The sequence below is a fragment of the Ranitomeya imitator genome, chromosome 2, assembly GCF_032444005.1.
Source record: "Ranitomeya imitator isolate aRanImi1 chromosome 2, aRanImi1.pri, whole genome shotgun sequence".
In the NCBI taxonomy this organism is placed as follows: domain Eukaryota; kingdom Metazoa; phylum Chordata; class Amphibia; order Anura; family Dendrobatidae; genus Ranitomeya; species Ranitomeya imitator.
The window spans coordinates 569722789-569743978 of NC_091283.1; the positions used below are offsets into that span (position 1 = coordinate 569722789).

Below are 21190 nucleotides of genomic sequence, written 5' to 3' on the forward strand. Positions count from 1 at the left end.
GCAAAACCGGAAGTCACGGTGCACCGCAAAAACAAGCTTCCGTTTTTTTTTTTTTTTCAATGGGGGCCGTGTCCGTAAGCCGTGAAAAAGATCGAGCAGGCTCGATCTTTTTTCACGGCCGTAAATACGGCCCTCACGGCCATACGGCGCACTGTGAAATTATTGCGGACCCATAGAAATCTATTGGGGCCGCAAAAGCGGGACACAAAACCATGGTTAGTGTAAAAGAAGCCTTAGCAGTGAGCCACTAGTCTCCACCCACCAGCTGAGAGACAACTGAAAAGTAGAAATAGAGCCTGCAGAGGTGAAAACGGGTGAAAAGTACAGCATACAAATCAAATAATAGCTAGAAATAAACAACGGATAGCGTACTCTGAGTAGATATATAAAATGACAGGTACAAGTGATATCTCACTCCTAATAGTAGCTTTATTAGTAGAAAGTAAACAAAAACCAGAATAGATACACAACACACAGATAAAAATCATGTATACCCCGTTCCCTTCTGAATATAATAGGTTCTGGTAGAATCCTGACCTATGAACGCTGCATGAGGTACATTATTAGTCAATATTAGTGATGAGCGTGTGTGCTCATTACTCGGGTGTTCTCTGAGTATCTTGGGCGTGCTCGTAGATTATGTTTGTGTCCCCGCAGCTGCATGATTTGGGCTGTTAGACAACCTGAACACATGCAGGGATTGCCTGTTTGTTAGGGAATTCCCACTTGTATTCAGGCTGTCTAGCAGCCGCAAATCATACAGCTGCAGGGACACAAACATAACCAACGAGCATGCCAAAAATACTTGGAGAACACCGGAGCATGCTTGGAAAACCCGAGTAACGAGCACACTCGCTCATCACTAGTCAATATCAATACATTTCTTTTGTTTTGTACATGCAAACCAGTTAGGAAAAAGGAAGATTTGGATTCTGGAATGAGTGGTCTTTCAGCTTAAGAGCAGACGGACCTGCATTCTGACGTAAATTGGGAGCGCCCATAAATTACCAGGTTTGTGTGAACATAGCCAGTTGTCCCATCTACTTACAAAGGCAGCATGCAAGGCTCTGTTCACATCAGTGTCATGGGGTATATTTAGAAGAGAGAAGTAAGAATATTAACCCTGTCAGTACAGATGTCAGTAACCCTGTCAGTACAGGAGATATTTCACGACAAGCTGCATTTACCTGCCTCACCGAACCTACGTCTCCTTACAGCATCATTCTAAAACCCATGTATCTGTGGTCATTAATCTCTGGCTTGGTCAGATCCAGTTTCTCTTCAGTCCAAAAGTCACAACATTTTGTAAAAGTTTATTGATGTTGCATCTTATGACTGTCAGATCACAGACAAAAAAACACTGAGTGATGAAGAGGGTAAAAAGGATCTTCTGTGTGCCAGAAAAATGTATATATACATAATGCAGTACTAACATGCTGTCCAATTTCAAGACCAAATAAAAGTTATTTTGGAGTTAAATCATTATTTGAATTTATTGTGGAACTTGGTCTGTGTCATCGGTACATCAGCACTGCAAGCAAAACCTAGAAGCGTCCTCTGCATCATGTCACTCCACGGTAAGCTGGACGCTCTCACTCTGACTGTGCTGATCGTGTTTCCGCGCTGAAAAAAAAAAATACAGTTTCCTTATTATTCACCAATTGACAGGCGCCAATTAGTTGAGAATGATAAGCACCACTTTGCACTATTGTTTACCAGGGATGGGGTGCGCGCTGGAGTATCCAGACCCCCTCAAACAATTGATTTCTGGAGGACTAGAGTCGGAATCCACAAGTCTAATAGCAGTAGCCTATCTTAAGAATAAGCCAGCAATTTAATAATAATAAATAATAATCTTTATTTTTTATATAGCGCTAACATATTCCGCAGCGCTTTACAGTTTGCACACATTGTCATCACTGTCCCCAATGGGGCTCACAATCTAGAATCCCTATCAGTATGTCTTTGGAGTGTGGGAGGAAACCGGAGTGCCCGGAGGAAACCCACGCAAACACGGAGAGAACATACAAACTCTTTGCAGATGTTGTCCTGGGTGGGATTAGAACCCAGGACCCCAGCGCTGCAAGGCTGCAGTGCTAACCACTGCGCCTAGTGCCCGGAGGAAACCCACGCAAACACGGAGAGAACATACAAACTCTTTGCAGATGTTGTCCTGGGTGGGATTAGAACCCAGGACCCCAGCGCTGCAAGGCTGCAGTGCTAACCACTGCGCCTAATGGGGTTGTCTAATACTCGGACAACTTCTTCTGAATCCCTTATATTTCCCTCCAGTAAAACAATAACACTTATTGTCACCTCCGATGCCGACACTGTCCCAGCGGTGCCAGCACTGACTTTCCCAGGGATCACTTGACATTATGTCACGCAATCCCTGTGGCCAATCATTGCTGGGTTTACTCTCTTCCTTCGGATAAATTAAGACATCTGGAGGAAGTGAGACAGAAGCTTCATCTCTCACCTCCTTTGGATGGCAGTTATGTCCGAAAGAGGAGAGAGTGAAGCTAGAAATGATTTGCTGTAGGGATCGCGTGACTTTATCCCTGGGAGAGCCAGTGCCAACACCGCTGTGATGCCGCATGCACTGGAGAGGAGTATAACTTTTATTATTTTACTGGGGGGGGAAACATTGGGATAGTGGATAACCCCTTTAAAGTCCTGAAAAACCTTTCCAATGTCAAAGCCAATTAAACCATTCTCTCTGCGCAGGACCATGTACTATGCAGAGAAAACCATCTCTGTGGCAAAGGTAAGAGGCAATCTCAGAAGAGGCTGCATTCCTCTGCCTCCAGGGCCCTGCAGGGGTCTCCGCCATATAGAGAAACTTTCTAACTTTACACATACATGTCCCTGTCATTTCTAATTTTACCTGATAAAATAGATATTCTTTGCAGCAAAAGAACATATTTGGACTAGAGATAACAAATAGTGAGAAACTTACCAATGTAATACATTTCCAGTTGCTGACGGAGGCGAATCTTCTTCATGTCATCGTAGAAATTGGGCTGGGCTGAAGCTTCCACTGTTGGTGGGACGGTGAAAATTCTCATGATCTTTCTTTTATTCCTGGAAGAAAACATCTTAGAACGTCACTTAGGTCCCAAGGCTGCAACTTCAGTCTGGGCATCCTCAGCGCCTGGCCAGGGGTCCCCTGAAGAACAGCCATCTTTACAGTATAGCAAATTACTGCTTTCTCAAATTACATCAGTCAACACATTTTGACCAAAATATTGGATTATATAATGCCTGACTTTACTCCAGGAATCTACAGGAGTAGGTTTCCTGGGAATGGTTCCCCCATGGGAATAGGGATGGAAATCACTGACTCAGAATATAATATGGCTCCATTCACTTTCATACTGGAGGCGAGCGGTGACAACGAGGTTACCTACAGAGACCCAAATCCCAGCCCTATATTACTTATTAATGATAATTATAGCTGGTGTATGTATCCTGAAATTCAGGGTCAGAACGGCTATACAATACTTTTTCCCACCTAGTTTGAATGACAGCTCCTCATTGTCCCTCCCCGCCACTGAGATCTCACACTGCTCAGAAGCAGCTGCTGTCAGGCAGGCAGGTCGGGTAGAGACTGGACACACTTATGAGCCCTGCTGCTCTATTGCTGGATTCCTAAAATGCTTATTTTAAATACCAGGATTCTACATTAATGTTTAAATACATTTTCAAAGTAAGTACACCAGTCTTAGAAATCTGTTTAATAATGATGTATGGAGTTTGTACTGTTGAATCTAGAGATCTCCTTTAAAGCTTCCTGCAGGTATGAAAGAGAAACATTAAAACAACAAAAAAAAACTTGTAAGAGAAACTCACTTTCTGGCATACATGAAAAGGCCAAAACTGACAAGAATCACTATCAAGTAGACATTGGTTGCTTCATTCCAGGCCTCGTGTACAGAATAGTCAATGGCCCCATCATCTGCCATTACCCCAAATCCTCGTGCCATGTCCTGTACGAGCGGCTTCTAATGTCGTAACTGCAATAAAGTGATTACTGAAGACAGACACATGCTGATAAAAATACAATCATCTGGCTGCGAAACACCGGGGAACTTACACTAACAAAATTAAAAAATCTGTCAGATAAAAGCAGAATGGGGCTGGGACACTGAAGCCCTGGGAATCTGCCAGGTTTTTGCTATGTGATCTGAGGACAGCAGGATAAAAAGGCTGAAACACAGAATTCAGCAATGTGTCACTGATCAGGCTGTGTGCTCTTAACTTACAATGAAGGTTTTATCATTAGAACATTATCATTGCCCAGAGCAGCTGCTTTGTACCAAGTGGTCCGACCACATCCCCTCCTCTGTTAAGCAGCCCACCGTCAATAGACAATGTACACGGAGAGCTGAGGTGTGCGTGGTGTTAGCTTTCTCAACTCTGCTACACACTACATCCAATTGTAGAACTGCTGCCTGTAGGAAGCAAAATGATACATCTCTGGAATCAGGGGCTCTGCCCCTACATTATGCTGCTCTCAGATTCCCTTTAAAGGGGCTGTGCCATGATCTCTCTTCAGAAGCACAGGGCTGTCTTGCCTCCTGCTCAATGGGAGTCTACGCTCTCCTGACCGACTATCCTCCTCCTTTATCTGTCAGATTGGAGTCAGCTCATAAAATATAATCAACCGCTCCAATGAAACTGGTGGATTTGGAAGCTCTTTACCATGGGCAGTCAGTGCACCCTGCAACAAGGGGCACCTGCATACAGTCTGCCAAGGGACGCCTGTGGGGTGTCTTACTGTCAATAGCGCCCCCTTGTGCCCAGTGACTCTGGCTGACAAGGTAATTGGTAACACAGCAGACACCAGGCGATGACTGCCGGCTAACGTCCCACGATAATCTCCAAACATAGATAAAATCAGCACTATATAATAGCCAGGTGCCCGCGAACTCAGTGCGCATGTGCCAGCTGCAGCCATCCCTGCCACCTGACGTGCTCCTGTGGTCATGGCTACTGACACCATTATGATCTGTGACCTCTGACCTCCCTTCGGAGTCATAATGTGCAGCTACTATTATTCCTTGGACCTGATGTGGCAGATAACGGAGAACAGAGCAGGTTCTGAGGGTCACATGGCACGGATCAGGTACACAGCACCACCCGGATCTCTTCCCTGTATATAGGAGCCCTGTTGGGTGGCGGCAGGATACGGCAGCCCCATCACACCCACACCAGTGACGTCATACTGCATGTGAAAAGGCGCCAGAATCATGAGGAGCGCGGCCTCAGTACCTGCGCCGGACCTGCCGCAACTACCGCCTCCTACCTGCGCCACTCATCACCGGCGTCTAGTCCAGACCCGTCACGTGACTCACGTGACACCTCCAGCCCGCCCTCTCTCTGGTAAATGTCACGCTGCGATTGGTTATAGCTACGGGGACCCCGATTGGTCGGCTCGGGCTGCTTGTCCGAAAATGGTGCAGTTATCAGACAAAAAAAGCTGAGCGACGATGGTAACGGCTCCCATCGATGTGCATTAGCCACTCATCATGACTGGCTGACGTAAAGATAGTGGGAGTATGAAGTCGCTGCTCACTGTCCTCCTGCTCTGCTGTAATTGCCATGGAGTAGATGCCCTCTGCGTCATCCACATAGCGCGAGGAAATCTAGCGCCTGCGCAGAGAAATCACCGCCTCGTCCCCGTGCCTCGCCTACGCTCTTGCCTAAGTGCAGGCAGCAGAAGGCAGAGCCTAAATTATAGCGGTGCATGCGCACTTATGTTTCGGCTCTGCCTGCAGTAGGGCAGTGTAGGCAGGGGTGGATTAAGGCTATGTGCACACGTTGCGGAAAACGCTGCGGATCCGCCGCGTTTCTCATGAGTTTACAGTTCAATGTAAACCTATGGGAAACCAAAAACGCTGTACACATGCTGCAGAAAAAAAACGCGTGGAAATGCAGCGGTTTACATTCCGCAGCATGTCACTTCTTTCTGCGGATTCCACAGCGATTTTACTGCTGCCCCTATGGAAAACTGCAGTTGTAAAACCGCAGTGAAAAACCGCGGTAAATCTGCGATAAATCTGCAGGCAAAAATGCAGCGTTTTTGCCCTGAAGATTTATCAAATCTGCTGCAGAAAAATCAGCAGTGGCCAAGAATACTTGTGCACATAGCCTAAGGGTAGCCAGGGCCCCCGCCGATCATGTGACAGGTCATGCGCCAGGGTCATCATATACCTGAACCAGATTATTCCAGAAAAATAGTTGCTGTGTGAAACTATAACCTGTCAACATACCCTTCAGTTAGGAAGAAAAAAAAAACCGTACTATCACCATAAGTGCCAGTATTCACAGGAGATCTGTACTTAGTATGCAGTGTCTGTGTAGAGGTAATACAGTGATCACCGGTGATATGATGCACAGGACCTCTGTATATAGTGGTATGGTCTACAGTGTATAGTGTCAGTGTATAGGTAACACACTGACTCACCAGTGACCTCTCTAGGTGAAGTCCTTCATCTTTCATCCAGCACAGACCGCCATCATTTCTTCCAGCCAGGACTCGTTTCTGCAGGAAATAACACAGTTATCTCGAGCTCCACTTGTAGAACACATTACTTAATTTTTCCCAACTTCTACATTACACCACATGAAGAAAAAGAGGCGACATAGTGTCACTCTACACAGTAACAGGACTGCCCCCCCATTTAAAGCAGTATCCTCAAAAAATAAAATAAATGCATGACTGCAGTAATAATATCCCTTAATTGTATGGTAATTATAATATCCCCCATCCTGGCCCGGTGTATCTCATTCCTGGCTCCAGCCATATGTTCTCCTATCTTGCCCTCATGAGTATCCATTCTGCCTCATATGATCTCCCCAACAGTCTCCATCGTATCCATCCTGCCCCATGATCCTGCATGATCTGTCTCCAATCCTGCCCCATGTCTTTCATTCTGCTCCATGTCTCCAATCATGCCCCGTATCTACATTCTGCCCATGTCTCCAGTCCTGCCCCCAGTGTGTCCAGCATCTCTGCCCCCAGTGTGTCCAGCATCTCTGCCCCCAGTGTCCAGCATCTCTGCCCCCAATGTGTCCAGCATCTCTGCCCCAATGTATTCAGCATCCTGCCCCAATGTGTCCAGCATCCTGCCCTCAGTGTGTCCAGCATCCTGCCCTCAGTGTGTCCAGCATCCTGCCCCCACTGTGTCCAGCATATTGCCCCCAGTGTGCCAGCATATTGCCCCCAGTGTCTCCAGCATATTGGCCCCAGTGTCTCCAGCATATTGCCCCCAGTGTGTCCAGCATCCTGCCCCCACTGTGTCCAGCATATTGCCCCCAGTGTGCCAGCATATTGGCCCCAGTGTCTCCAGCATATTGCCCTCAGTGTGTCCAGCATCCTGCCCCCACTGTGTCCAGCATATTGCCCCCAGTGTGCCAGCATATTGCCCCCAGTGTCTCCAGCATATTGGCCCCAGTGTCTCCAGCATATTGCCCCCAGTGTGTCCAGCATCTTTGCCCCCAGTGTCCAGAATACTGGCCCGGGCCCCCCGGATTGCCGTTTGCAATTAAAAAAAAAAGAGAGTTCTCAACTGTTCGGGCTCCTTCGGCGAAGCAGCTGCCTCCAGCAGCGCGCACTCGCTGGCGACTGACAATGACGTCAGACGCCGGCGATGTGCGAGCTGCGTCTGCTGTGAGCTGCCTGCCTTTGATTGGCTGGTGGCTGTTAACTATTGATGTGCAGGCGCGCGCCCGCACATCAATAGCGTTTAACTGCCACAGCGCCGGTAAAGGCCCGGTGAGCAGATAAGACCCGATGTGGGCCCCCTCTGCCCACTGGGCCCCATACGCCAGTCAGGGCAGTAATGCCCTGATGGCGGCGGGCAATCTGAGCAGTTGCCCAGGGCCCCCCCACACCACTGGGCCCTGGGCTACCGCCCAGATTGACCCTATTAGAATCCGCCCCTGAGTGTAGTAGGTAAGGCTACTTTCACACTTGCGTCGGTACGGGTCCGTCTCTAAGCGTCGGCGTGACGTACCGACGCACGTTTTGAAACTTATGCACGACGTGGACAGCGGATGCAGTTTTTCGACGCATCCGCTGCCCATTCTAAAGTCCGGGGAGGAGGGGGCGGAGTTCCGGCTGCACATGCGCGGTATAAAATGGCGGACGCGACGTAAGAAAAAACGTTACATTGAACGTTTTTTCCTGCTGATGGTCCGCAAAAACACGACGGATCCAGTGCATGACGGACACGACGTATGGCCATACGTCGCGATCCGTCGGCAATACAAGTCTATGGGCAAAAATCGCATCCTGCGGGCACATTTGCAGGATCTGTTTTTTTCCCAAAACGATGGATTGCGACGTACGTCACACGACGCAAGTGTGAAAGAGGCCTAAAGGACAAACAAATGGGTTAAATCTGCGCTGCCATGTGGAAAAGATGAAGGATGCCAATCCGAGTGCAAGAGGTTTATTTGTCAATGCGTTTTGAAGTATACATACAGTATATCACAGAACATGAAATAAAGGTGCCAAAAATTTCCAAAATTCACAGCAAAAGGACACCATATAAGGAAAGAATAATATACTCAGTAAAACTTAACATTTAATAATATCCCTATAATAAAAACACACACCACATACGACCTTAGACCGGTGCCAGTTGTTTGACACAAAAACATAAGAAAAAAGATACAGGGTGCTCTCAATCCCTAAGTTTCCGACTATCTGTCCCCTACCTTGCCGCGGAGGTTGGCACCCTATGTATCCTGCGCAATGGCGCCCCCGCTCAACGTAGGCTATCCCTAAATCGCCCTGATGGGCCCTTACGTGCAAGAAATGAAAAAAGGTCAAACAACAGAGCTTTCACTCTTAGACAAAATATCTCAATAATAATTGATAACATACAACTTATTGCACATGCCCAGATATACTAGTGCGTATCCTCAATATATTTGGCACTCTTTTAATGTTGCGCTTCTTCTAATAAGCAACAAACTAGGGTCACCTGTATTACGTTCCTAGGTGGCCCTACCTGCCTGTGGGTGTTGGTACCCTATAATCCTGCGCAAATGGCGCCCCCACTCCATGTAGTCTATCCCTGGTTACACCCTATACTACTTGCAAGGGGATAAAAATACTGAATAGGGGAAAAAAATCTCTCAACCACGAATAAACATTAATAGTATGCGGCAGGCCCCAGAAAAAAAGTGACAGAGGGCTAAAAAAACACACAGTGTCAACAAATTGTTTGTAAATCCATATAGACAATAAGATTCTAAATATGTAATTCTCAATTCCCAAGTATGTAATTCTCGACGCGTTTCCCTGAAATCAGTTCATCAGGAGACATACTTATAAATATTCAGAGAACTTATCTGAGTGACGATTCAGGAGGATAAAGATCACACTCTAAGCCATTAATAATGTGCAGCGGGGAACAGTGTCCATCCGATACCACAGGTCTCTATCAGCCTTATGTTACAGACATTGTGACCAGCTTATATACACACTACCTTCTTGTATGTTCAGATTTCCCCGCTCATTCCGACAGCCGATACCAGCACTTCCGGGGTCACAGTTCAGCGGCTCAGCATATCATGTGACACACGACATTAAAAATTAATGCGCCTAATAATATACCGGCGCTCAAGACTCACAGATGTGCTAAGCGCAAGTGCGCTAACAGTGTGAAAACGCACCATTTAATATAAATAGTTCTGAAAAAGCACAAATTTTGCCAATACTAGTGCTTCCGGGGTTATGGGTTCAGCAGTCCATCATATAGAGGACAACATTTCCGGTATGCAGATCGCTAATGCGCTTCACAGTGCGCAGTCGCACAAGGTTAGAAGACATTCAAACACTGGAGCGCTCCTCAGTGCGCAAGCGCACCATTTGTTGTACTCTGCAATTATAAATAGGCTCAAAAGAGTCAAAGAATAAACGCTGAAACCCCCATTTTTTTATATTATTCAGGAATTCACTGAACCGGAAAAAAATAATAAACAATTCAAAAAACAAAACACAAGAAGGTAGAAACCTCCTGACCTTACAGCCAAGGTCATACCCCAAATTATACTGATACGGTATAAATATTATAATGATAGCGATCAGACCCCATTAGGGGCAGTGGATCAGGGGAATTATATTTATCTGGGATTTTTTAGGAACTAGGGTCCCGACACCTTCTATACAAAACATCCAAATTGCAGTTGATCATTCAATCCTAGTGGTTTAATGCTCTTCATACGAAAAATCCATTTAGCCTCTTTTTGGAGGATTAGACGATCCCAATCCCCCCTCGCTCTGACGGTGTGACCACTTCTATCACGGAAAAGCAAAGACAGTCAAGGTTACCTCCATGTGCTTCCCTCACATGGTTAGAAATAGGGGTGTCACGCTTATTTAGTATGTCTCCCACATGTTGTCCCACCCTTCTGCGTAGCTCCCTCCTTGTCTTGCCCACATAATCTTTGCGGCAACTACACTGAAAAAGGTAAACAACCCCCTCAGTCTTACAGTTGGCAAAATGCCTCATGTCATATCTTATGCCCGTATGGGAGCTAGCAAAAGAGTTGGTTCTGGAGACATACTTGCAAAACTTACACTTTCCACATTTGAAAGTACCAGTTTGTCTGTTTTCCAACCAAGTAGGGGTTTTCCTTAGAGGGGAAAAGGCACTATGAACTAGTTGATCATGAATCGACTTCCTCCTTCTGTATGTGATCAACGGGGTATCCGGGATAATATCACATATGTCAGGGTCCCATACGGGCATAAGATATGACATGAGGCATTTTGCCAACTGTAAGACTGAGGGGGTTGTTTACCTTTTTCAGTGTAGTTGCCCCAAAGATTATGTGGGCAAGACAAGGAGGGAGCTACACAGAAGGGTGGGACAACATGTGGGAGACATACTAAATAAGCGTGACACCTATGGTTGAGCGAAACGGATCGTTCATTTTCAAAAGTCGACGACTTTTGGCAAAGTCGGGTTTCATGAAACCCGACCCGACCCCTGTATGGGGTCGGCCATGCGGTACGCGACTTTCGCGTCAGTCGCGTTTCAATGGCGCGAAAAGCGCCATTTCTCAGCCAATGAAGGTGGACGCAGAGTGTGGACAGCGTGATGACATAGGTCCTGGTCCCCACCATCTTAGAGAAGGGCATTGCAGTGATTGGCTTGCTGTCTGCGGCGTCACAGGGGCTATAAAGAGGCGTTCCCGCCGACCGCCATCTTACTGCTGCTGATCTGAGCCTAGGGAGAGGTTGCTGCCGCTTCGTCAGAAGCAGGGATAGCGTTAGGCAGGGTCCATTAACCACCAAACCGCTTGTGCTGTAGCGATTTCCACTGTCCAACACCACCTTTTGTTTGCAGGGACAGTGGAAGCTACATTTTTTTCCCCTCAGCGCTGTAGCTCATTGGGCTGCCCTAGAAGGCTCCCTGATAGCTGCTTTGCTGTGTGTACGCCGCTGTGCAAACCAACTGCTTTTTTCAAAGCACAAATCCTGTTGTTCCTTCCTTTCTGCACAGCTACTGTATCTTGTTTGATTTAATTTGTGCATCAGTCCACTCCTTCTTATTGCTGCCTGCCATACCATCTGGTTTACTGAAGATTTCAGGCTGCCACAGTCCAGGGTCCCGCATTACAGATACAGGCAGGGTCTGGCCGGCTTGGAAGTGAGTTCAGAGTCCCCTTTACCAGGTGGAGTTAGAAGCCTTCCTACTAGCGCTGTGGTGTAGTCCCTTGCTGCCTGTGGCTTCTGGCGAGGTCCTCGCTGTTCTCTCTGTCCTCCTTAAAGGTGGGACACTAACCCGTATGACCGGTGGCTCAATCCTTTTTACAGGGTCTCTATCACGACCCAGGCTCTATGTGCCACTGTGTCTCCAGGTGTTAGGGTGGACAGGTGACGTGTAGTCCAGCTGTCCTGCCGGTTTCTGCAGTGAGTCTTGGAATCCCTCACAACCTCGGTCTTCCGGCTACCGGTGTCTGCACTCTGTAGGGAGGTAGTCCAATCGCAGCTGTCCTCCCCAGTTCTCACTCTTCACTTAGATAGTATTCTGCTACAGATGGATCTGGATAAGTTGGAAACTTGGGCTGAAAGGTGGCAGATGAGGTTTAACAATGATAAATGTAAGGTTATACACATGGGAAGAAGGAATCAATGTCACCATTACACACTGAATGGGAAACCACTGGGTAAATCTGACAGGGAGAAGGACTTGGGGATCCTAGTTAATGATAAACTTACCTGGAGCAGCCAGTGCCAGGCAGCAGCTGCCAAGGCAAACAGGATCATGGGGTGCATTAAAAGAGGTCTGGATACACATGATGAGAGCATTATACTGCCTCTGTACAAATCCCTAGTTAGACCGCACATGGAGTACTGTGTCCAGTTTTGGGCACCGGTGCTCAGGAAGGATATAATGGAACTAGAGAGAGTACAAAGGAGGGCAACAAAATTAATAAAGGGGATGGGAGAACTACAATACCCAGATAGATTAGCAAAATTAGGATTATTTAGTCTAGAAAAAAGACGACTGAGGGGCGATCTAATAACCATGTATAAGTATATAAGGGGACAATACAAATATCTCGCTGAGGATCTGTTTATACCAAGGAAGGTGACGGGCACAAGGGGGCATTCTTTGCGTCTGGAGGAGAGAAGATTTTTCCACCAACATAGAAGAGGATTCTTTACTGTTAGGGCAGTGAGAATCTGGAATTGCTTGCCTGAGGAGGTGGTGATGGCGAACTCAGTCGAGGGGTTCAAGAGAGGCCTGGATGTCTTCCTGGAGCAGAACAATATTGTATCATACAATTAGGTTCTGTAGAAGGACGTAGATCTGGGGATTTATTATGATGGAATATAGGCTGAACTGGATGGACAAATGTCTTTTTTCGGCCTTACTAACTATGTTACTATGTTATACCTGGCTGAGATTACTGCAGGGAGATAGTAATTGTAGGACAGTCCCTGTTTTTTTTTTTTTTTTTAATTCTCCCTAAAAAAATAAGTTGTGGGAGATTAAGATTGGCATTTCTGCTAGAGTGCCATCCCTGTGTGTGCCATCTCTCTCACATAGTGGGCCATAGAAAGCCTTTTTATTTTTCTGTTTTTTTTTGGGGGGGGTTTATAAATTCTCCCTGAAAAAAAAAACAGTGGGAGATTAATATTGGCCTTTGGGCTTGTGTGCCAGTCCTGAGTGTGCCATCTCTCTCTCAAATAGTGGGCCATAGAAAGCCTATTTATTTATATTTTAAAAAATTTGGTTTCTAAATTCTCCCTGAAAAAATAACAAAAAAACATGGGAGATTAATATTGGCCTTTCTGCTTGTGTGCTACTCCTGACTCCTGTGTGTGCCATCTCTCTCTCTCAAATAGTGGGCCATAGAAAGCCTATTATTTTTTTTTTATTTGGTTTCTAAATTCTCCCTGAAAAAAAAAAAAAAAATCAGTGGGAGATTAATATTGGCCTTTCAGCTTGTGTGCCAGTCCTGACTCCTGGGTGTGCCATCTCTCTCTCAAATAGTGGGCCATAGAAAGCCTATTTTTTTTTTTATTTGTTTTCTAAATTCTCCCTGAAAAAAAAAAAAAAAACCGTGGGAGATTAATATTGGCCTTTCAGCTTGTGTGCCAGTCCTGACTCCTGGGTGTGCCATCTCTCTCTCTCAAATAGTGGGCCATAGAAAGCCTATTTTTTTTTTTATTTGTTTTCTAAATTATCCCTGAAAAAATAACAAAAAACCGTGGGAGATTAATATTGGCCTTTCAGCTTGTGTGCCAGTCCTGACTCCTGGGTGTGCCATCTCTCTCTCTCAAATAGTGGGCCATAGAAAGCCTATTTTTTTTTTAATTTGGTTTCTAAATTATCCCTGAAAAAATAACAAAAAACCGTGGGAGATTAATATTGGCCTTTCAGCTTGTGTGCCAGTCCTGACTCCTGGGTGTGCCATCTCTCTCTCAAATAGTGGGCCATAGAAAGCCTATTTTTTTTTTATTTGGTTTCTAAATTCTCCCTGAAAAAAATCAATTTTTTTAAATTGGTTTCTAAATTCTCCCTGAAAAAAATCATTTTTTTAATTTGGTTTCTAAATTCTCCCTGAAAAAATAAAAAAAACATCAGTGGGAGATTAATATTGGCCTTTCTGCTTGTGTGCCACTCCTGACTCCTGGGTGTGCCATCTCTCTGTCAAATAGTGGGCCATAGAAAGCCTATTTTTTTTTTTATTTGGTTTCTAAATTCTCCCTGAAAAAAATCAATTTTTTTAAATTGGTTTCTAAATTCTCCCTGAAAAAATCATTTTTTTAATTTGGTTTCTAAATTCTCCCTGAAAAAATAAAAAAAAAATCAGTGGGAGATTAATATGGGCCTTTCTGCTTGTGTGCCACTCCTGACTCCTGGGTGTGCCATCTCTCTCTCTCAAATAGTGGGCCATAGAAAGCCTTTTTTTTATTTTTTTTATTTGGTTTCTAAATTCTCCCTGAAAAAATCAATTTTTTTTATTTGGTTTCTAAATTCTCCCTGAAAAAAAAAAAAAAAAAAACAGTGGGAGATTAATATTGGCCTTTCAGCTTGTGTGCCAGTCCTGACTCCTGGGTGTGCCATTTCTGTCTCTCCAATAGTGGGCCATAGAAAGCCTATTTTTTTTTAATTTGTTTTCTAAATTCTCACTGAAAAAATAAAAAAAAAATCAGTGGGAGATTAATATTGGCCTTTCTGCTTGTGTGCCACTCCTGACTCCTGGGTGTGCCATCTCTCTCAAATAGTGGGCCATAGAAAGCCTTTTTTTTTATTTTTTTTATTTGGTTTCTAAATTCTCCCTGAAAAAATACAAAAAAAACAGTGGGAGATTAACCCCTCTGTGACCTTAGACGTACTATCCCGTCGAGGTGCCCTGGGCTTATCTGACCCTGGACGGGATAGTACGTCATAGCCGATCGGCCGCGCTCACGGGGGGAGCGCGGCCGATCGCGGCCGGGTGTCAGCTGCTTATCGCAGCTGACATCCGGCACTATGTGCCAGGAGCGGTCACGGACCGCCCCCGGCACATTAACCCCTGGCACACCGCGATCAAAGATGATCGCGATGTGCCGGCGGTGCAGGGAAGCACCGCTCAGGGAGGGGGCTCCCTGCGGGCTTCCCTGAGCCCCCCGCAGCAACGCGATGTGATCGCGTTGCTGCGAGGGTCTCCTCACCTCCCTCCCTGCTCGAGCCCCGGAACCAAGATGGCCGCGGATCCGGGTCCTGCAGGGAGGGAGGTGGCTTCACAGAGCCTGCTTAGAGCAGGCACTGTGAAGCAGCCTGCACTCCTATCAGATCAGTGATCTGACAGAGTGCTGTGCAAACTGTCAGATCACTGATCTGTGATGTCCCCCCCTGGGACAAAGTAAAAAAGTAAAAAAAAAAATTTCCAAATGTGTAAAAAAAAAAAAAAAAATATTCCAAAATAATGAAAAAAAAAAAAAATATTATTCCCATAAATACATTTCTTCATCTAAATAAAAAAAAAAACCCAATAAAAGTACACATATTTAGTATCGCCGCGTCCGTAACGACCCGACCTATAAAACTGGCCCGCTAGTTAACCCCTTCAGTAAACACCGTAAGAAAAAAAAAACAAAACGAGGCAAAAAACAACGCTTTATTATCATACCGCCGAACAAAAAGTGGAATAACACGCGATCAAAAGGACAGATATAAATAACCATGGTACCGCTGAAAGCGTCATATTGTCCCGCAAAAAAAGAGCCGCCATACAGCATCATCAGCAAAAAAATAAAAAAGTTATAGTCCTGAGAATAAAGCGATGCAAAAATAATTATTTTTTCTGTAAAATAGTTTTTATCGTATAAAAGCACCAAACCATAAAAAAATGATATAAATGAGGTATCGCTGTAATCGTACTGACCCGAAGAATAAAACTGATTTATCAATTTTACCAAACGCGGAACGGTATAAACGCCTCCCCCAATAGAAATTCATGAATAGCTGGCTTTTGGTCATTCTTCCTCACAAAAATCGGAATAAAAAGCAATAAAAAAATGTCACGTGCCCAAAAATGTTTTCAATAAAAACGTCAACTCGTCCCGCAAAAAACAAGACCTCACATGACTCTGTGGACCAAAATATGGAAAAATTATAGCTCTCAAAATGTGGTATTGCAAAAAATATTTTTTGCAATAAAAAGGGTCTTTCAGTGTGTGACGGCTGCCAATCATAAAAATCCGCTAAAAAACGCTATAAAAGTAAATCAAACCCCCCTTCATCACCCCCTTAGTTAGGGAAAAATAAAAAAAAATGTATTTATTTCCATTTTCCCATTAGGGCTAGGGTTAGGGCTAGGGTTAGGGCTAGGGCTAGGGTTAGGGCTAGGGTTAGGGCTAGGGTTAGGGCTAGGGTTAGGGTTAGGGCTAGGGTTAGGGCTAGGGTTAGGGCTAGGGTTAGGGCTAGGGTTAGGGTTAGGGCTAGGGTTAGGGCTAGGGTTAGGGCTAGGGTTAGGGTTAGGGTTGGGGCTACAGTTAGGGTTGGGGCTAAAGTTAGGGTTAGGGTTTAGATTACATTTACAGTTGGGAATAGGGTTGGGATTAGGGTTAGGGGTGTGTCAGGGTTAGAGGTGTGGTTAGGGTTACCGTTGGAATTAGGGTTAGGGGTGTGTTTAGATTAGGGTTTCAGTTATAATTGGGGGGTTTCCACTGTTTCGGCACATCAGGGGCTCTCCAAACACGACATGGCGTCCGATCTCAATTCCAGCCAATTCTGCGTTGAAAAAGTAAAACAGTGCTCCTTCCCTTCCGAGCTCTCCTGTGTGCCCAAACAGGGGTTTACCCCAACATATGGGGTATCAGCGTACTCAGGACAAATTGGACAACAACTTTTGTGGACCAATTTCTCCTGTTACCCTTGGGAAAATACAAAACTGGGGGCTAAAAAATAATTTTTGTGGGAAAACAAAAAGATTTTTTATTTTCACGGCTCTGCGTTATAAACTGTAGTGAAACACCTGGGGGTTCAAAGTTCTCACAACACATCTAGATAAGTTCATTCAGGGGTCTAGTTTCCAATATGGGGTCACTTGTGGGGGGTTTCTACTGTTTAGGTACATTAGGGGCTCTGCAAACGCAATGTGACGCCTGCAGACCAATCCATCTAAGTCTGCATTCCAAATGATGCTCCTTCCCTTCCGAGCCCTCCCATGCGCCCAAACGGTGGTTCCCCCCCACATATCGGGTATCAGCGTACTCAGGACAAATTGGACAACAACATTTAGGGTCCAATTTCTCCTGCTAACCTTGGAAAAATACAAAACTGGGGGCTAAAATATAATTTTTGTGGAAAAAAAAATATTTTTTATTTGCATGGCTCTGCGTTATAAACTGTAGTGAAATACTTGGGGGTTCAAAGCTCTCACAACACATCAAGATGAGTTCCTTAGGGGGTCTACTTTCCAAAATGGTGTCACTTGTGGGGGGTTTCTACTGTTTAGGTACATTAGGGGCTCTGCAAACGCAATGTGACGCCTGCAGACCATTCCATCTAAGTCTGCATTCCAAATGGCGCTCCTTCCCTTCCGAACCCTCCCATGCGCCCAAACGGTGGTTCCCCCCCACATATGGGGTATCAGCGTACTCAGGACAAATTGGACAACAACTTTTGGGGTCCAATTTCTCCTGTTACCCTAGGGAAAATACAAAACTGGGGGCTAAAAAATAATTTTTGTGGGAAAAAAATTTTGTTTTATTTTTATGGCTCTGCATTATAAACTTCTGTGAAGCCCTTGGTGGGTCAAAGTGCTCAGCACACATCCAGATAAGTTCCTTAGGGGGTCTACTTTCCAAAATGGTGTCACTTGTGGGGGGTTTCAATGTTTAGGCACATCAGTGGCTCTTCAAACGCAACATGGCGTCCCATCTCAATTCCTGTCAATTTTGCATTGAAAAGTCAAACGGCGCTCCTTCCCTTCCGAGCTCTCCCATGCGCCCAAACAGTGGTTTACTGCCACATATGGGGTATCAGCGTACTCGGGACAAATTGGACAACAACTTTTGAGGTCCAATTTCTTCTCTTACCCTTGGAAAAATAAAAAATTGGGGGCAAAAATATAATTTTTGTGAAAAAATATGATTTTTTATTTTTACGGTTCTGCATTATAAACTTCTGTGAAGCACTTGGTGGGTCAAAGTGCTCACCACACCTCTAGATAAGTTCCTTAGGGGGTCTACTTTCCAAAATGGTGTCACTTGTGGGGGGTTTCAATGTTTAGGCACATCAGTGGCTCTCCAAACGCAACATGGCGTCCCATCTCAATTTCTGTCAATTTTGCATTGAAAAGTCAAACTGCGCTCCTTCCCTTCCGAGCTCTCCCATGCGCCCAAACAGTGGTTTACTGCCACATATGGGGTATCAGCGTACTCAGGACAAATTGGACAACAACTTTTTGGGTCCAATTTCTCCTGTTACCCTTGGTAAAATAAAACAAATTGGAGCTGAATTAAATTTTTTGTGTAAAAAAGTTAAATGTTCATTTTTATTTAAACATTCCAAAAATTCCTATTAAACACCTGAAGGGTTAATAAACTTCTTGAATGTGGTTTTGAGCACCTTGAGGGGTGCAGTTTTTAGAATGGTGTCACACTTGGGCATTTTCTATCATATAGACCCCTCAAAATGACTTCAAATGAGACGTGGTCCCTAAAAAAAAATGGTGTTGTAAAAATGAGAAATTGCTGGTCAACTTTTAACCCTTATAACTCCCTAACAAAAAAAAAAATTGGTTCCAAAATTATGCTGATGTAAAGGAGACATGTGGGAAATGTTACTTATTAAGTATTTTGTGTGACATATCTCTGTGATTTAATTGCATAAAAATTCAAAGTTTGAAAATTGCGAAATTTTCAAAATTTTCGCCAAATTTCCGTTTTTTTCACAAATAAACGCAGGTACTATCAAAGAAATTTTACCACTATCATGAAGTACAATATGTCACGAGAAAACAATGTCAGAATCACCAGGATCCGTTGAAGCGTTTCGGAGTTATAACCTCATAAAGGGGCAGTGGTCAGAATTGTAATAATTGGCCTGGTCATTAACGTGCAAACCACCCTTGGGGGTAAAGGGGTTAATATTGGCCTTTCAGCTTGTGTGCCAGTCCTGACTCCTGGGTGTGCCATCTCTCTCTCTCTCAAATAGTGGGCCATAGAAAACCTATTTTTTTTTTATTTGGTTTCTAAATTCTCCCTGAAAAAATCAATTTTTTTAATTTGGTTTCTAAATTCTCCCTGAAAAAATAAAAAAAAAACAGTGGGAGATTAATATTGGCCTTTCTGCTTTTGTGCCAGTCTTGACTCCTGGGTTTGCCATCTCTCTCTCTCAAATAGTGGGCCATAGAAAGCCTATTTTTTTTTTATTTGTTTTCTAAATTCTCACTGAAAAAAAAAAAAAAAAAATCAGTGGGAGATTAATATTGGCCTTTCTGCTTGTGTGCCACTCCTGACTCCTGGGTGTGCCATCTCTCTCTCTCAAATAGTGGGCCATAGATAGCCTTTTTTTTATTTTTTTTATTTGGTTTCTAAATTCTCCCTGAAAAATTTAAAAAAAAACAGTGGGAGATTAATATTGGCCTTTCAGCTTGTGTGCCAGTCCTGACTCCTGGGTGTGCCATCTCTCTCTCTCTCAAATAGTGGGCCATAGAAAGCCTATTTTTTTTTTTTATTTGGTCTCTAAATTCTCCCTGAAAAAATCAATTTTTTTTATTTGGTTTCTAAATTCTCCCTGAAAAAATCATTTTTTTTAATTTGGTTTCTAAATTCTCCCTGAAAAAATAAAAAAAAATCAGTGGGAGATTAATATTGACCTTTCTTCTTGTGTGCCACTCCTGACTCCTGGGTGTGCCATCTCTCTCTCTCAAATAGTGGGCCATAGAAAGCCTATTTTTTTGTTTTTTTTATTTGGTTTCTAAATTCTCCCTGAAAAAAATCATTTTTTTTAATTTGGTTTCTAAATTCTCCCTGAAAAAATTAAAAAAAAATCAGTGGGAGATTAATATTGGTCTTTCAGCTTGTGTGCCAGTCCTGACTCCTGGGTGTGCCATCTCTGTCTCTGAAATAGTGGGCCATAGAAAGCCTATTTTTTTTTTTTATTTGGTTTCTAAATTCTCCCTGAAAAAAAAAAAAAAAAAAGTGGGAGATTAATATTGACATTTGTGCTTGAGTGACAGTCCTGCGTGTGTGGCATCTCATTTGGTGCCACCGAAAACAGTGTGTAACATTGTGCCTGATTTTCCTTGCGGTATCACCCACCTGTAAAGGGATATCTAAATCATACTGAAGTTATAGCTCACCGTGTAAGTTGTTTGACAGCAACAAAAACCGTTACTTTGGTTACGTTTTTAAAACAATGAGGAAGTCTGGTGGAAGAGGTCGTGGCCGTGGGCGTTCATTGTCAGCTGGTAATGATGCTAGTGGTAGTGGAGCATCAGGTGGTCGTGGGAAAAAAATGTTGCACCTAAGTCTGGAGCTCTGGAGTCAGGTTCGTCGTCTGGCTACAGAAGGCCTCGAACGCTCCCTTTTCTGGGAGTAGGAAAACCGCTTATAAAGCTGGAGCAGCAAGAGCAAGTTTTGGCTTACCTTGCTGACTCAGCCTCTAGCTCTTTTGCCTCCTCTTTTGAAACTGGTAAATGTAAAAGCAGCGCGTCATTAGTGGATGTTCACAGTCAGGGACAAGTCGCTTCCTTGTCCTCTTCAGCAAAAACAACAACAGAGAAGGATGCAGCAGGCGACACAACGGGTTACTCCATGGAGCTCTTTACACATACCATCCCTGGCTTAGAAAGTGAAACAGTTAACATGCCATGCTCATTACAAGTTGAATCTGACATGGAGTGCACTGATGCACAGCCACAGCCAGACTACTATGCTGGTCCTTTGACTCAGACCACAACATTGCCCTCGCAGGGTACTGATCCAGAATCAGACCCTGATGAGACTATGTTGCCCCATCACGAACGCTCTACCACCGACTTACACGGTGACACAGACGAAGTTGCGCACGAGCTAGAAGAGGAGGTTATAGATGACCCAGTTGTTGACCCCGATAGGCAGCCATTGGGGGAACAGGGTGCAGGCGGCAGTAGTTCTGAAGCGGAGGAGGAGGGGCCGCAGCAGGCATCAACATCGCAACAGGTTCCATCTGCCGGG

The 21190-nt window shown here is 44.6% G+C and overlaps 1 protein-coding gene across 3 annotated transcripts; it reads right to left on the reverse strand.

The window, feature by feature from the left end:
• Positions 1-409: 409 nt before the first annotated feature.
• On the reverse strand, positions 410-5682 carry SMIM19 (small integral membrane protein 19). 3 transcript variants are annotated; one of them, XM_069752139.1, is made up of 4 exons: positions 5309-5682; positions 3853-4016; positions 2960-3084; positions 410-1623 (listed from the first exon to the last, which is right to left on the reverse strand). In XM_069752139.1, the coding sequence occupies exons 2-4, from the start codon at positions 3984-3986 to the stop codon at positions 1568-1570; spliced, it is 315 nt and encodes a 104-aa protein (XP_069608240.1). In that variant the 5' UTR covers positions 3987-4016; positions 5309-5682; the 3' UTR covers positions 410-1567. The 3 variants fall into 3 exon arrangements, with proteins under 3 accessions (XP_069608240.1, XP_069608241.1, XP_069608239.1); XM_069752140.1 differs by having other exon boundaries at positions 5579-5650; XM_069752138.1 differs by having other exon boundaries at positions 5275-5352.
• Positions 5683-21190: the final 15508 nt, after the last annotated feature.